General features: G+C 41.4%; 1 protein-coding gene across 1 annotated transcript in view; it reads left to right on the forward strand.

Annotated features, from left to right (window-relative positions):
- LOC124137387 (transmembrane protein 94-like) overlaps positions 1-16687 on the forward strand; it is an 86301-nt gene that overhangs the window by 25115 nt on the left and 44499 nt on the right. Inside the window, exon 11 of the mRNA XM_048400922.1 lies at positions 983-1035. Within this exon, the coding sequence (XP_048256879.1) occupies positions 983-1035 (53 nt within the window). The remainder of the gene's footprint in view (positions 1-982; positions 1036-16687) is intronic.

Here is a 16687-nt window from a genome sequence, read left to right on the forward strand (position 1 = left end):
TATAAGGAAATGACCGATATAACAAACTTATTTTTTAGTCCTGGACATTTGTTGTATATATGCTCATAACAAACTACGGTTATTACAAACTAAAATTTTTAGTCCCTTTGAGTTTGTTATACGCGTGAGTTTACTGTATATTTTCAACACGTACATATTGTGTGGCAAATTCCCTGTCTCAAAGGAGACCCATGGAAGAAAACATCTTTGTTCTGTTTCGTCTTTTAATGTGTTAATTATCCCCAGTGCCTTAAACTTTACAGTAGGACTGATGACTGACAGGTTATAAATAGTTGGGTGTGATTTTGTGACTGTGTGTGATTGTGCATGTGACTGTGACTGTTTGTGTGATTGAGTGTGTGCGTGTGATTGTGTGTGTGTGACTGTGACTGTGTGATTGAGTGTGTGTGTGCGACTGTGTGATTGAGTGTGTGTGAGACGTGATTGGTGTGTGTGTGTGTGTGTGTGTGTGTGTGTGTGTGTGTGTGAGTGAGAGAGAGAGACTGTGATTGAGTTTGTGTGCGACTGATTGAGTGTGTGTGAGACGTGATTGGTGTGTGATTTTGTGTGGGTGTGATTGGTGTGTGTGTGTGTATGTATGAATGATTGGTGTGTGTGTGTGTATGTGTGTGTGTGTGTGTGTGTGTGTGTGCGTGTGCGTGTGCGTGCGACTGTGATTGAGTGTGTGTGAGACGTGATTGGTGTGTGATTTTGTGTGTGATTGGTGTGTGTGTGTGTATGTATGAATGATTGGTGTGTGTGTGTGTATATATGAATGATTTGTTGTGTGTGTGTGTGTGTGTTCTCTGTCGTGTTAAACAGCAGTGTATCAGGTATTGCTTCATCTTTATTACACCATCACAAAATATCAGTTGCCACAATGTCATTTGATTTATGATTCCCTAAGAATGATGCATTCAGGCAGTTTGCTTGTCAATGCTCAGGCGGAAATGTGGACATAAACGTTTTCCCTGCTTTTCAGTGCAAGGAGTTCAGAATCACATTGAAGTGTTGGATCTCACTCATGATGCAAAGGTAGGAGTCTTTCTTTATTCTTACTGGAATTTGTGTGGTATTATATCCATTTTCCTGCACCCACACAGTTATTAATTCAATCAGGATTAATTCATCATGTTCCTGACCTAGAATACTCACTTAATTCACAGGATTTTGAGGATAGCTGTATACATGCATGCATGCTGTTGAATTATTTTGTCATCACATCCCATCTGCCTATGAAGATCTAATCAAGCATTATACCTTTTAATTAGGATCCAATCAGCTTGTCACAACTTACTTTTAATCGTGTTAGTCCTTATCCTTACCGTAAATCTGGCTTCATTACCTGTGTGCTATTTGTTATTCTTATTGTACGTCTGGCTTCAGCCAATGATCTTAGACTAACATCGAGTCCCAGAAATGAACATATCTTCCAGAAAAAAACCAATTGTTGAATTATCTTGATAAAAATGTAATAAAAAGGAGCCCAGTCTGAGAGAATCTTCATTTTCAGATACTGCAGTAATCTAGACTTGTCAAACATTATAGACTTGCATGGGCTGTATTAGATATATTTGTTTCAGGGTCTGTATGACAGACTACCAATGATCTGTATGGTTCTTGTTATCTGCTACCTGTTGCTGTCACTGTTAATCGGCTGCTTATCACAACATATGTCGCATACCTCTCTTCACCACTGGCCGTCATATAGCTGGAATATTGCTGAGTGCGGCGTTAAACAACAAACCAACCAACCAACCAACCAACCAACCTCTCTTCACTTGGTTGTTGGGTGCTTATTGAAGCAGGATGGCGAATATGGTACAAGATTAACCAATTAACAGGTAGTCTTTATAAGTGCCAAGAACTGAGTACTACCAAAAGTTTACATGACAATCTGCTCCTATGTAAAATTCACATTTTGTCCGAAAGTACAGCCGTCCACTTTGTGATATATCAAAGCTTTTTCCTTTTTTTATACATAATGTTTGCAAAATCATTTCTTTTGATCTTTGCACTAACAGGGATATGTCTAGGGGGTGGTCTTGTGCATTTTGCCCCAAAATTTGAAAACCCTCATTTTCTAAGACAATGGGGCATTTTAACATCATGTAAGTGGGGTGTGTACCTCTGGAATATTTGAAATTTTCAAATAAAGGGCCAATGTCAGAAAATTCCTTAAGTGAGCCCTGCACTAACAAATCAACTAAGTTATACAGCGTTAGAAATTGGCACTAGTCCTATAGTCCTTGCCAAACTGCCCAATGGTAAAGGTATCATAAGGACTAGTAGAAATTTGCCCTTTTTAAGGGTTTTGCTTTATGTTATCATTATAAGGACTAGTGGACAAAAACTGTTAGTTTCTAACCCTGTTATAATGTGGGACAGAGTTGAATAACTGCTGGTGCATGGGGAAAAGATAAGACATATGTTAATGTGATTTCTATTTCTGAGTTATGGAATGAGTAAATCACAAACAACAATATTGATTACAGCATTTATGAAGTATAAGTATAAAGTATAAGTATAAACACACACTGTCATTTAGAAAGTGGTCAAATGTAAAAAATGATATATTTGGGATAACACTTTCTGAGTGAAATACAGATTCTCGTACTTTTTTGGGTTGAGTCCGTCCGGTATTCGAACCCACACTGCCAGAGTGAGGCACCTTATCACCAGCAAAGTCAGCGATCTAACCCACTCAGCCACCGAGGCTTCCACAAAAATAAAAGTCTGACAACTGGTAGTCTAAATCACATAGTTTGTGTACCCCTCTGACAAGTGTAAATTGGCACGGCTGCCATTGCCGAAAGCTATGAACACACACTGCCATTTAGAAAGTGGTCAAATGTAACAAATGTTATATTTAGGATAACACCTTCTGAGTAAAGTACAGATTCTCGTACTTTTTTGTGTGCTGGCGATTAGGTGCCACACTCTGGCAGTGTGGGTTCGAATCCCAGTATGGGACTCAACCCTAAAAAGTACGAGAATCTGTACTTTACTAAGAAAGTGTTATCCCAAATATAACATTTGATGAATCAAAGTAGTTATTCATCTACTCCAATAATGTTCGGTTTCATCAGACTTTTTAACTGACTTTTTCCCACTCAATCTTCGACATCCTCCTTTGAAGATCCGTGTGAGAATTGTTCTAAGGCAACCAAAGTGATTTTCTAAATGACGAGGGTGCTTATTGTGGCAAATATGGTAGTAGTTACAGTATTACATATGCATGAAGTGACTTTGTGTCTCCCTGTGATTATTTGTAGTCCGACCATTATCTACAAGGTTATTGCCGGTTGGTAATGCCTTGATGAAACATTTCTTGGATGGCCCTAAAAAGCAATAAATCAGTGAATCGCCATATTTTACATTTATGGTTTATTTATAAACATATAAATTACAGATTAGAAAATATGTATTTCTTCATCACTTACAGTATACTGACAGTATTATGATAGTGGTTTCTAGTAAGATCGTTGTCATTTAGTTATCAAAATGACATACTGAGGATGACCGTCGAGGATGATGATGTATCGTGGTCAAGGTTGTTTGGGGACGGCCAGGTAGCCTAGTGGTTAAAGCGTTCAATCGTCACGCGAAGACCCAGGTTCGATTCCTGACAATGTGTGAAGCCCATTTCTGGTGTCCCCCGCCATGATATTGCTGAAATATTGCTAAAAGCGGTGTAAAACCATACTCACTCACTCACTCAGGGTTGTTTGATGCTTTACACCAGGTACATATTTGTATGTTCGTGGCTTTTAAATATGAATCTACTGTAGCTGCAGGAGTTACAGTGTTGGAAATTAAGCATGAAAGTCAAAGGGTCCTTGTTCTATCCCTAGATTCACCGCCTCCGTGGGCTTGCGGCATGGTATCTCAGTGTGCTAGCACTATAAAATCGTGATTAGTCTGGACTTGTACAAGCACGCACACACAATCGATATACGATTACAAAAATCTTGAACCGGACGTTAAACCCCATTTTACCCCTCCTATCCCTTGATTCAAATAGTGCTTCAAGGCCCCAATACATGTATATATTAAGAATAAAACAAATAATAAACCGTTTGAAAATGGTGGACTATTCATTTAATAACCAATACAAGTGCCAGTTTGTTGAATTCTTTTAGATGTAAGTTTCTGATGAGTTTTTGTGGTATTACCTAGGACTGTTACGATTCACTCGCGTATTCGGTGAATCGAACCGTATCCATTCATGAATTGAATTCGTTATTCGTGACCAATAGAAATGAATATTTATGAATATGCAGTCATGTTCATTTACATACCCTGTATCTAAAAATATCCATAAGAACATATTATATGCATAGATTTCTTCAAAGACAACACTCTTATAACATTTAATTTGACAGTATTGTGGTCACTGGTCACTGTCGCATTTGAGCAGATACTAGCACCTGGATAAGTGCAGTATATAAATGTATAATATGTTAATAATTAACAAACCATGTCAAATAAGTTGTGTTGCTTTTGTTTCATTGAATATAACAAATAATACATCAACTGCTGACTTGTTATTGTATTCGTGAATTGATATTCGCATTCGTTACCCTATATTCGTGATACAAATTGTATTCGCCTCATAGTGTATTCGTTGCAGCCCTAGTATTACATGTTTATGTTACAGATTTAGATATAGATCTAATTATTGTGAAGCAGTACCAATGTTATGTTTTGGATTAGGTATTGTGGCAAAAAGGTTTCAAATATATTTCAAATTTGGGACATGTAAGCCCTGCCACCAGACATATTTTGGTTGGGTAGCCTAGTGGTTAAAGTGGTTAAAGTGTTCACTTTTCACGCCGAAGACCCGTGTCGATTCCCGACATGGGTACAATGTGTGAAGCCAATTTCAGGTGTCCCCCTCCGTGATATTGGTGGAATATTGTAAAACCATACTCACTCACTCTTTCACTAATATTTTTTAAAAGTTTCTTTTTCAAGTGGACAAATTTGTTAATTAACTGGAATCTCGATTCTCAGAAGTGTGATATTTTTAAGGTAAAAAAATTCTTTCAATAGTGAATAGTTATGCTGTTACTTCAATATTTGACAAGATCTTATCAAGTCTCATTTTCCCAAAGAATATTTTCACAAGTTTGGAATGAGATAAAACTTTAACTTTTCTCACCACAGAATTATCATAAGTGTATTAAATGATGCATAGAATTTCAATTTAAAAAAAAAGTAGTATTAAAATGTAGATGAAAATAATCTGAAGTAAAACCTTCCCAAACCAGGCTCTCAGATTTCTCTTTCCACAGTTTAGTGTTCCCCACCACAAACAGAAAATAAAAAGTTAAGATTGACAGAGTCTGCTCTAATTGACTCTGCCAATAAATAGGTTGTCCAGACTGTAATAGGTTGAACTGCAGGCAGGACTACTGTGCCTCCACATACGTCAGTCGTTGTCCTCACTGTCTAGAGCACGTTGTCCCACATACTCCAACCAACCCAGAAAACTGATATAAATAAACATGAAACGGGCGGGTGAGTCCATTTTATCTCGGTTAGGGGGTTAAGTAGTAGAAAGCTCTGCACCAGATTCACCCAACCTCTGGTTTGAATAATCTCTCCCACATTTGATGTCACTGTGACATATACTAAAGCTTTAAGGAAGGAGTACACTCATTTCAAATCTAAATGGATAAAGCCCGTGACAGTTTAAAAACTGGCACTCAACTTGCTATTTTTTTTGGGTCTGATGTATAAAAGTCGGCTGGATATATTGACTGACATTCTGACCTGTGAGTTGGTTATGACCTGTGGATAAGGTTGCTGTCCTCTGGCGACCTCAGCTGACCCGAGCAAGCAACTAAACAGAGGTAGACAACCTAGAAAAGGGGTCACTGTCTCCTTAATTCACTAGTGCAGAGGCAAAAACAGCCGGCCAGGGGTGAGGGTTCGGCTAACTCCTCACAAGAGTGCTACTTGCCGAGGTTGTGAATAGGACATTGAAAGTAGAGCACTAGGCTGATCGGTAGGGGAAATAGCCTGTTGGTCAAATACTTTCTTGCCTTGGAGATATTGATTAATTTATGGTGTTGACAAAAGACATTGTTATGCTCGCTCAAGAGGTGATTGTGGTTGTTCAGAAATTGATCAGGACATATTTACTTGTATGTTAACAAGGTGTGAAATGAATCTTGGGGAAGGGGGTTAATTGGTTAAGGATGTAGATGATTGAATGGGTATCTGTGTCATGGTATTGATAAACGTTTGAAGGTTTATCATATGTGGTAATAATGTATTAGGACCCTTGAAGATCCGGGTTAGAATAGGTTCTTCAGCAACCCATGATGCTTACCGAAAGAAGCGACTAATGGGATTGGGTGTCAGGCTCACTGAACTGGTTGATGCATGTCCTTGCATCCCAGATGCGTAGATCGATGCTCATGATATCAATCACTGGATTGTCTGGTCTATACTTGATTATTTACAAACCGCTGTCATTTAGCTGGAAAATTGCTGAGTGCGGTGTTAAACAACAAACAAACAAACAATAATGTATTAATACCTTTAGAATGTTTGTTTTGGTGATTGTTAGTTTGTAATGTTCATATTTTGAAATCGAGATGGAATTAAAACATTTCTGTTTGGAATTAGATGATAACGTTTTCATTGTAATTGCATGGTACTAATAATTATGAGATTATTTTGAAAACGATTACTTCGGCTCACCTGGACTGAGAAAAATGAGTTATTTATTCTTTTAAATATTTCACTAAAATGAATTTAATTTTCTGTCAACTTTTGATGCTGTAAATTATGTAAAATTGTTGTTTGTTGACGCAAGTATGTAAACACCTCAACAAGAAACATTTTGAAAAAATTATATAAAAAATAATACTTTAAAACCAACTTTCAAATACGAAAAATGTTTGAAAATTAATTCCAGAACAAAGAAACCCAGAAAGCTAAAAGGTTGTATCCATGAAGACTGTTAAAGGGGAAATGAGAAAACTCTTAACATATTTTGACAGTTTAAGAAAGAAATTAAATTGTCAAAATCTGAAGTTGTTGTTTTCTTGTGTGTATAATCGTGATGATTTTTGTTAAGAAAAGAAGAAGCTAAATTTGCAAAGTAAAAAATTATAACTTTATTGATAAGAACTTGGTATTCATGTATTGATTAACTCCTTCACAAAGAACATAAAAAAGAACCTGTGTTTATGAGAATCATAATGTAAGTCAACATATTCCAATACAATACTAGCCTCACAATGGTTGAAATTGATTTTACTATGTCAGCGAGTCACTTCGTATTAAAAATGATGTGTGTGCTCCAAGGGGAAATTAATTAACTGATTTTCTTTGCACCAAGTAACATAGTTGAATAATGAAACTGGTTCACTTGTGAAATGCAATTCGTTCACATGTTATCACCCACGTATCACCGACTGACATTTACGTAAGGTCATCTTGGTGTGATCGACATTGTTAGTGCAATTGATCAATGGTGTCAATCATTGTGACACTAGAAATGAGAGCAGGTTGTTGTAGGATATCAGATCATTGGGTTAGTCCATTCTGTAACTCTTTTGGAACGTACCATTAGTTGCTGATACTTTCTCTAACCTATCAACAGGGAGAGGTAATGTTGGGGTGGGGAGGGTGGTGGTGTTGAGGTGAGGAGGATAAGGTGTTGAGGTGGGGAGGGTGGTCGTGATAGGATGGGGAGGGTGGTGGTGATGAGGTGGGGAGGGAGAGTGGTGTTGAGGTGGGGAGGGTGTTGGTGATGAGATGGGAGGGTGGTGGTGATGAGGTGGGGAGGGTGTTGGTGATGAGGTGGGGAGGGAGAGTGGTGTTGAGGTGGGGAGGGTGTTGGTGATGAGATGGGAGGGTGGTGGTGATGAGGTGGGAGGGTGGTGGTGATGAGGTGGGGAGGGTGGTGGTGTTGAGGTGGGGAGGGTGTTGGTGATGAGGTGGGGAGGGTGGTGGTGTTGAGGTGGGGAGGGTGGTGGTGTTGAGGTGGGGAGGGTGTTGGTGATGAGATGGGAGGGTGGTGGTGATGAGGTGGGGAGGATGTTGGTGATGAGGTGGGAGGGTGGTGGTGATGAGGTGGGGAGGGTGTTGGTGATGAGGTGGGAGGGTGGTGGTGATGAGGTGGGAGGGTGATGGTGATGAGGTGGGAGGGTGTTGGTGATGAGGTGGGAGGGTGGTGGTGTTGAGGTGGGGAGGGTGTTGGTGATGAGGTGGGGAGGGTGGTGGTGTTGAGGTGGGGAGGGTGGTGGTGTTGAGGTGGGGAGGGTGTTGGTTATGAGGTGGGAGAGTGGTGGTGATGAGGTGGGGAGGATGTTGGTGATGAGGTGGGGAGGGTGGTAGTGTTGAGGTGGGGAGGGTAGTGGTGGTGGTGATGAGGTGGGGAGGGAGGGTGCTGGTGGTGGTGATGAGGTGGAGGGTGGTGGTGGTGATGATGAGGTGGGGATTGTGGTGGTGGTGATGAGGTGAAGGGTGGTGGTGGTGATGAGGTGGGGAGGGAGGGTGGTGGTGATGAGGTGGGGAGGGTGGTGGTGGTGGGGAGGATGGTGGTGATGAGGTAAAGAGAGTGGTGGTGATGAGGTGGGGAAGGCGGTGGTGATGAGGTGGGGAGGATGGTAGTGATAGGATGGGGAGGATGGTGGTGATGAGGTGGGGAGGGAGAGTGGTGGTGTTGAGGTGGAGAGGGAGAGTGGTGGTGATGAGGTGAGAGCGTGGTGGTGGTGATGAGGTGGGTAGGGGGGTGGTGGTGATGAGGTGGGGAGGGTGGTGGTGTTGAGGTGGGGAGGGTGGTGGTGTTGAGGTGGGGAGGGTGTTGGTGATGAGGTGGGAGAGTGGTGGTGATGAGGTGGGGAGGATGTTGGTGATGAGGTGGGGAGGGTGGTAGTGTTGAGGTGGGGAGGGTAGTGGTGGTGGTGATGAGGTGGGGAGGGTGGTAGTGATGAGTGATGAGGTGGGGAGGGTGGTGATGAGGTGGGGAGGGAGGGTGCTGGTGGTGGTGATGAGGTGGAGGGTGGTGGTGGTGATGATGAGGTGGGGATTGTGGTGGTGGTGATGAGGTGAAGGGTGGTGGTGGTGATGAGGTGGGGAGGGAGGGTGGTGGTGATGAGGTGGGGAGGGTGGTGGTGGTGGGGAGGATGGTGGTGATGAGGTAAAGAGAGTGGTGGTGATGAGGTGGGGAAGGCGGTGGTGATGAGGTGGGGAGGATGGTAGTGATAGGATGGGGAGGATGGTGGTGATGAGGTGGGGAGGGAGAGTGGTGGTGTTGAGGTGGAGAGGGAGAGTGGTGGTGATGAGGTGAGAGCGTGGTGGTGGTGATGAGGTGGGTAGGGGGGTGGTGGTGATGAGGTGGGGAGGGAGGATGGTGGTAATGAGGTGAAGAGAGTGGTGATGATGAGGTGGGGAGGATAGTGGTGATGAGGTGGGGAAGAGGGCGATGATGAGGTGGGGAGGGAGGGTGGTGGTGATGAGGTAGGGAGGGAGGGTGGTGGTGATGAGGTGAAAAGAGCGGTGGTGATGAGGTGGAGAGCTTGGTGGTGATGAGGTGGGGAAGGCGGCAATGGTGAGGTGGGGAGGGTGCGTGATGGTGATGAGGTGAAGAGAGCGTTGGTGATGAGGTGGGGAGCGTAGTGGTGGTTTTGGTGATGAGGTGGGGGAGTTGTGGTGATGAGGTGGGGAGGGTGGTGGTGATGAGGTGAAGAGTGGTGGTGATGAGGGGGGGAGGGAGGTTGGTGGTGAAGAGGTAGGGAGGGTGGCGGTGATGAGGTGGGGAGGGTGGGTGGTGGTGATGAGGTGGGGAGGGAGGTTGGTGGTGAAGAGGTAGGGAGGGTGGCGGTGATGAGGTGGGGAGGGTGGGTGGTGGTGATGAGGTGGAGAGCGTGGTGGTGGTTTTGGTGATGAGGTGGGGGAGTTGTGGTGATGAGGTGGGGAGGGTGGTGGTGAAGAGTGGTGGTGATGAGGTGGGGAGGGAGGTTGGTGGTGAAGAGGTAGGGAGGGTGGTGGTGATGAGGTGGGGAGGGTGGTGGTGATGAGGTGAAGAGAATGGTGGTGATGAGGTGGGGAGGGTGGAGGTGGGGAGGGTGGTGGTGATGAGGTGGGGAGGGTGGTGGTGATGAGGTGGGGAAGGAGGGCAGTGGTGATGAGGTTGGGAAGGAGGGCGGTCGTGATGAGGTTGGGAAGGAGGGAGGTCGTGATGAGGTGGTGATGAGTTAGGAGGGCGGTCGTGTTGATGTGGGGAGGAAGGGTGGTGATGATATGGGGAGGAAGGGTGGTGGTGAATAGGCGGGGGTGGTGGTGATGAGGGGGGATTGTGGTGGAGTTGAGGAGGTGGGGGCGAATGATGGGGTGGGGATAGTGGTGGTAGTGGAATGATTGACAAGGATGGTTATGAGGGGCAAGATGATTATGGATCATTGGGTTGGTCCATTTTGGTGAGGAAAATGTATTGGAAGTTACAAAAAGTAGCTGATACGATATGTGTTGTGTATCAACAGGAGTTGGTGAGTGAGTGAGTTAAAATTTAACATCACATAGGCAATATTTCAGCCATATATTGATGAGAGTTTTATGATGAGGATGGATGTGATGAGGATGTGTGGAGGGGAATGATGATGATGATGATGATGATGATGATGATGATGATGATGATGATGATAACAATTTGAACATTTAGAAAGTTATAAAAGATATGCATTCATTACAGAGATAAAGAAAAAAGCTCTGTTTGTATCCAAAACATGATAAAGAATGGTCCAAATTATTTGCTGAGTCAGGATGTCTCTTCCCATCTACAACGGGCCAGTCCAGGTTCATAAACTACCCCTGCAGCAGTAGGAGAACACGGTCACCCCTACAATCTAAAATGGGAATTGTTAAATAAAGAAAGTGTGCCATAAATATGATTGACCCAATAATCTCATTATCGATTTAGACTGTGGGACACTGTCTCCCCTTCCCCTATTCAGAATGGATTCTTCCACTTGGAGGCAAATACAGGTGACAGACAGCAGGGCCCACTTCCAGAATAATGTTGGTTGAGTCCATTTTGTAGAGCGGAAAGTATGTAGTCAGTTGTCATTGAAATGAACTGTTGAAGGACAAATGGTTTTGTATAAGGTGATGAAAGATTAAGCACCAGGCACTGTCTGGCATCGATCTTACCGATGTGATGAATGCTGCATCAAATGTCTGGCTAAGCCTGCCTTGCCTCACCCTGACCTCCCTCACTGAGTGGAAGGTAGAGGAAATGGACTGTCCCCCCCTCCAGTTGATATGTGGGCACAGTTTATTAGGAAGTCGGTCATGTGGGATAGGTTATTTGTGAGCAAGACAATAGTGCAGTCAAACTTAATGCTGAAGTGTTAAGTCTTTGTGTTGGAATTGTATTATTTATATTTGAGTTTATGAGTCATATTTGGGTTAGGTTAGTATGACCCAGGGCAGGTGTCACCTTCTCCATGGTCTAGTGGATGGAACATCTTACCGTCTTTTCCTTTCTCAAAAGTTATTATGTCTCTGTCCTGTTAACTTACTTTGGAAATTTTTAGTCTGAGAGTTGAACATACCCGTTCATTGTTGATGAGTATTATCTACTACAGACTTTCAAACTCATTTGATTTTGAATTTATCTTTCTTAATTGATTTTTGAAGTACAAATGTAATGTCCTACAAATGTGGGGGCACAGGTGGCCCAGTCGTCTAAGGCGCTGCGATTCGCTGTGCAGAGTTGCGTCCCTTGGGCACGCCAGAAACCTATGATTGTGGGTTCGAATCCCGGTTCGCCCCTTTTATGTTTCTAAGTTTGTCAGCACCATACCCGTGCTCGTGGGTTTCACCGAAGTGGTTAATGTCTGAGACCTGCATCACTTCGGGCTTTCCTCCCACATTAAGCTGACACGCCGTGATATAACTGGAATACTGTTAAAAGTGGTGTTAAACCCAACTCACTCACTCACTCACTTATACAAGTGTCAGGGTTGACTCAAGGTAGATTTGTGAGAAAACATTGTGAAATGAGCTGATAAACTATCTAAATTAGAATTGGGAATATTACAATTTTGAAACTACCTTGTTTTAATAAGATAACCTGTTTAATTTTCCCTAAAAGTCTTGAATGGAAAATTTAAAACTGACAATTTTATACTTTTATAAGCATCTGAAAAAAGCAATTGTATATTGAGTAGTCTTGACTTTTCCAACATGCAATATTTATTTAGACAGCATCCTAAGCACTTATCCATAATACAATGAAAATAGTATTCTGACCTCATATTCTGAGGGCTTGTATCATTTAAATCTCCTTACACATTTTTAGGGTTCGCACAGATTTGAAAAGTGCTCGAATTTAACCATGTCTGATGAAAAGTGCTTAATTGTGCCATTTTACCATCATTGTGCTGGAAAAGTACTTGAATTTTATTGACTGTTCTTTAAAAGTGCTGGATTTTAATTAAAATTTGTCTAGCTATAACCATGATAACAAAATTGCTACCAGACATTATTATTGATCAAGTTTTAATGTGTTGTTTACTTCCTGTTGCTTACGGGGCGGTCGGGTAGCCTAGTGGTTAAAGCGTTCGCTTGTCACGCCGAAGACCCGGATTCGATTCCCGACATGGGTACAATGTGTGAAGCCCATTTCTGGTGTCCCCCGCCATAATATTGGTGGAATATTGCTAAAAGCGGCATAAAACCATACTCACTCACTCCTGTTGCTTACAACATGGAAAGAAAGACTGTCTTCTGTCTATTATGGGCTATGTGCGTTAATTCCTTTGAGCATTGTATTTCTGAATATAGTCTAATTAATGTTATCACGATCTGCACTTGAAACTCTAGACTGGTTCCTGCTCCTGCGACAGACCAAGTGTTGGATACAGGCACCAGTCAAATTGGGGAACCAGTTAGATCATGGGGAAGAGTGTTTTTAATTGCGCTTGGGTTTCAAAGTACCAATGGGTGTGCAAAATAAAAGACAGAAACAAGGCATTGCGTTATATCTGTCGGAAGGAAATTTATATATTTGTGTAATGAGGGAAAGAATTGGGCATTGGAGAATAAGGAGAAAAGAGTCCTTAAATACATAGTGTTCACTTGAAAAGTGCTTAAAAGGTGCTTGAAGTTAAGAATCCAACAATCTGTATGAACTCTGATCTTGTGATGCTTTACAGAACAAACATATGAGACATTTGTGGGATGCAGTTTTTTGATAAATGAAGTGTAAATGTAGTGATACACTGTTCGGAACTGTTTCTACCCATGGATGTATTCACCTCTGGTTATGTAACGGATGAACTCAGGTTAAAAAAAAAGGCGCTGTGGGTTAACATACTGAATTTGTGCTAAGTTAATTGAGGATTTCACATATCTTGATAAGTCATCCACGCAGTTTCTATAAGACATGTTAATCTTCAAAACCAAGATTTGGATACCGTATTCGACGTAATGAGCGCCACGCTCTAATAAGCGCCCACGGCAATATTTGTTAATATATTGGCTTGTGAACAATCCCAATTAGCACCCCTTTCGATTGATCAATGTACACAAGACTTATTTATTCGTGTATAATACGAACTCGTGTGTTATATGCACCCTTAATTATGGGCAATTAAATTCTTGAAAAATATATCTGTCGTATATAAACATTTCAGGCTGACAGCATAAACCATGAAATTTATCTTTCAACTCTGTTTTTTTTTTTCTCACCAAAATAATATTCTAATAAGGGCCCCCTATTTCTAAAAGTGAGAGTGCCCTGGGCGCTTGTTATGTCGAATACAGTATTTTATTTTGAAAACTAACTCAGCGATTGAAACAAACCTTTAAGTCCACTCTTCCTTATAGTGATAACATATACCGGTAGTAAAACCCTTACAGATGGCAAAATTCTACAATCAGCGTTAGAAATTGGCACTAGTCCTGTAGTCCTTACCAAACTGCCCAATAGTAAAGGTATCCTAAGGACGAGTAGAAATTGGCCCATTTTAAGGGTTTTGCTATATGTTATCATCATAAGGACTAGTGGACAAAAACTGTTAGTTTCTAACCCTGACAATCCTTATGATTTGTTTGATAGGTATTACTTTGAAGTTGAGGGACGACAATGTAGAGACATTTTATGGATAACAACTTCTTTATTTACTGTAAAGGCGACGTTTCTGTATAGATCCTTTTACTGTTGTCAAGCAAGTCATCAACCAAGTCAGTGGGCCTGACCATCCAATCCCTTCAGTTGCTTCTTACGACAAGGATTTCCTTAGAAACAATAAAAAAGGTTATATGAAATAGGCCGAACAAATGAACAATTGTATTGATCAATATATTTCATTTTGTGATATCTTTTAAAACTATCCACAGTCTTGCATAGTTTAGATAACTATTTAATGTTTTATCTCATTATTAATGTGTTGCTATTGTGTGTAGATAGCAGTGAGTGAGTGAGTGAGTGAGTTTGGTTTTACGAGGCTACCCGACCGCCCCGTGTAGATAGCAAGGCAGAAAGCATTTTTGGACTCATTTTTCTCTATCAGTTTCATCATCCAATAAAGGAATTCATATTGAAGATGGTGTTTGTTAGTTGGTGTGTAGCTGATATGTGACTTGATAAAAAATATTACAAGAAAAAGCAAAAGAAGTCCTCAGGTCTGAGTGAAGGAAGGGCTGTAAAATACCTAGAACCTGACTCACCTGTCATGTTTGTTAAACATGTCATATAATGTATAATATAATATATATAATATGTTTTGTTTTGTTTGTTTGTTTAACGCTCCCAGCAATATTCCAGCTATATGACAGCGGTCTGTAAATAATCATGTCTGAAGATCAATTTTAACCTGGAACTTCACCGGTCTCATGTTTAGTTTTTTGTTTGTTTGTTTGTTGGTTAACGCTTCACTTAGCAATATTCCAGCTATATGATGGCGGTCTGTAAATAATCGAGTCTGGACCAGACAGTCCAGTGATTGACATCATGAACATAGATCCACACAATTGGGACCAATGACATGTATCAACCAAGTCAGCGAGCCTGACCACCCGATCCCGTTAGTCGCCTTTTATGACAAGCATAGTCGCCTTTCAGGCAAGTATGGGTTGCTGAAGACCTATTCTACCTCAGAATCTTCATTGGTCCGGTCTCATGTAATACATGTAATGCCAAACATTTCTTTTCTGGTAAGAAGTACACTCAATGTTCAGGATGCCAGTGGTTGACTTTCTTCAATCTAACAATGAAATCCCCACATGTAATAGGCTTGAAGGCTTTGGGGGCGGTCGGGTAGCCTAGTGGTGTAAGCATTCGCTCGTCACACCAAAGACCCGGGTTCGATTCCCGACATGGGTACAATGTGTGAAGCCCATTTCTGGTGTCCCCGCCGTACTGGAATATTGCTAAAAGCGGCGTAAAACCATACTCATTCACTTACTTGAAGGCTTCATGCATGTGCAATCATGAGACATCAGTAAACTTCTTTGTAATCAAGTGAAACCTGCCACCTGTTGCCAGCCTGAGACCCAAACTACTGCCAGCCATTGACCCCCAAATTTATTGCTGAGAATGCCTTGGAATAGAAGATAGTAGGGCTGGGACTAGTCCAAATTTACTACCTGGGTTGACTTGGTTGATGCATGTTATTGTATCCCAATTGCCTGGATCGATGGTCATGATGTTAATCACTGGAATGTCTGGTCCAGCCTTGACTATTTACAGCCCGACGTCATATAGCTGGAATATTGCTGAGTGCTGCATTAAAACAACAAACAAACAAAAAGCTGTGTGTAGGATAAAACATGTCTGAGGGGTTTTATGAGATTTAAAATCAGAATCTGAGGGTTTTAAATCTCATAAAAAGCCAAGGAGAACTGTTTTATCTAACTTATAAACTACAGAAAGAATTTTTTAACATTTATCATCAATTATATGTTTCAAACATACTTTCTATGAGCCTAAGGAAACGGGAGTAAAATATCTCTTGCTGGTATACAGGTCCTTGAAAAAGAGATTCTTAAAAGCATTGTGATTTATCAGCACCTCTGTAGCCTAGGGCTACGCTTTTAAAGGTTGCAAGTTTGATCCCCGGAAATATAAAGAAAACATTTATCTTTTGATTTCACAAGTGCATTTATAATGCGTCAGATTCCATTCACCAAGTGGATGCTTATAGCGCTACACTATTATTACCCCGGTCAATGGATCAGTAAGCACTCGATTTTCATTCTCAGCTCCCTGGGGAGTATACAACCCAAGCTGCCTGTGAGGCACTAGAAGGTCATTGTGCACATCATTATGTACATTGTGATCAAATGCAAAATAATCTGTATAAGAAACATTCACACACAGTTTACATGTAGAACCAAAAATCGGTCAGTTGTAAAATGACACATTAAATGGTGCTTTTGAGGCTGAGTGAGCTAGTGTTTATTAAAGAATGTGTTGATTGTATAAGGGTGAAATTAACCTTTTGTTTTGTTATGTGTATTGTACAAAAACACCACAAGTTGAGATATATATTAATTTCGTGTGAAATCAAATTACATTGTACAAGTGCATGATAACGTTACATAGGATCTGTCCTTAGCAAGATTGCACTGCCATACGTTTTATATTACATTGTTTCTGCAATATTTAGTTTATGTATATCAAATCATCTGCCTTTTAGAGAATTGTAATTGTTCTGAA

Source organism: Haliotis rufescens, unplaced genomic scaffold, assembly GCF_023055435.1.
Source record: "Haliotis rufescens isolate VD_foot unplaced genomic scaffold, xgHalRufe1.0.p SCAF_20, whole genome shotgun sequence".
In the NCBI taxonomy this organism is placed as follows: Eukaryota; Metazoa; Mollusca; class Gastropoda; order Lepetellida; family Haliotidae; genus Haliotis; species Haliotis rufescens.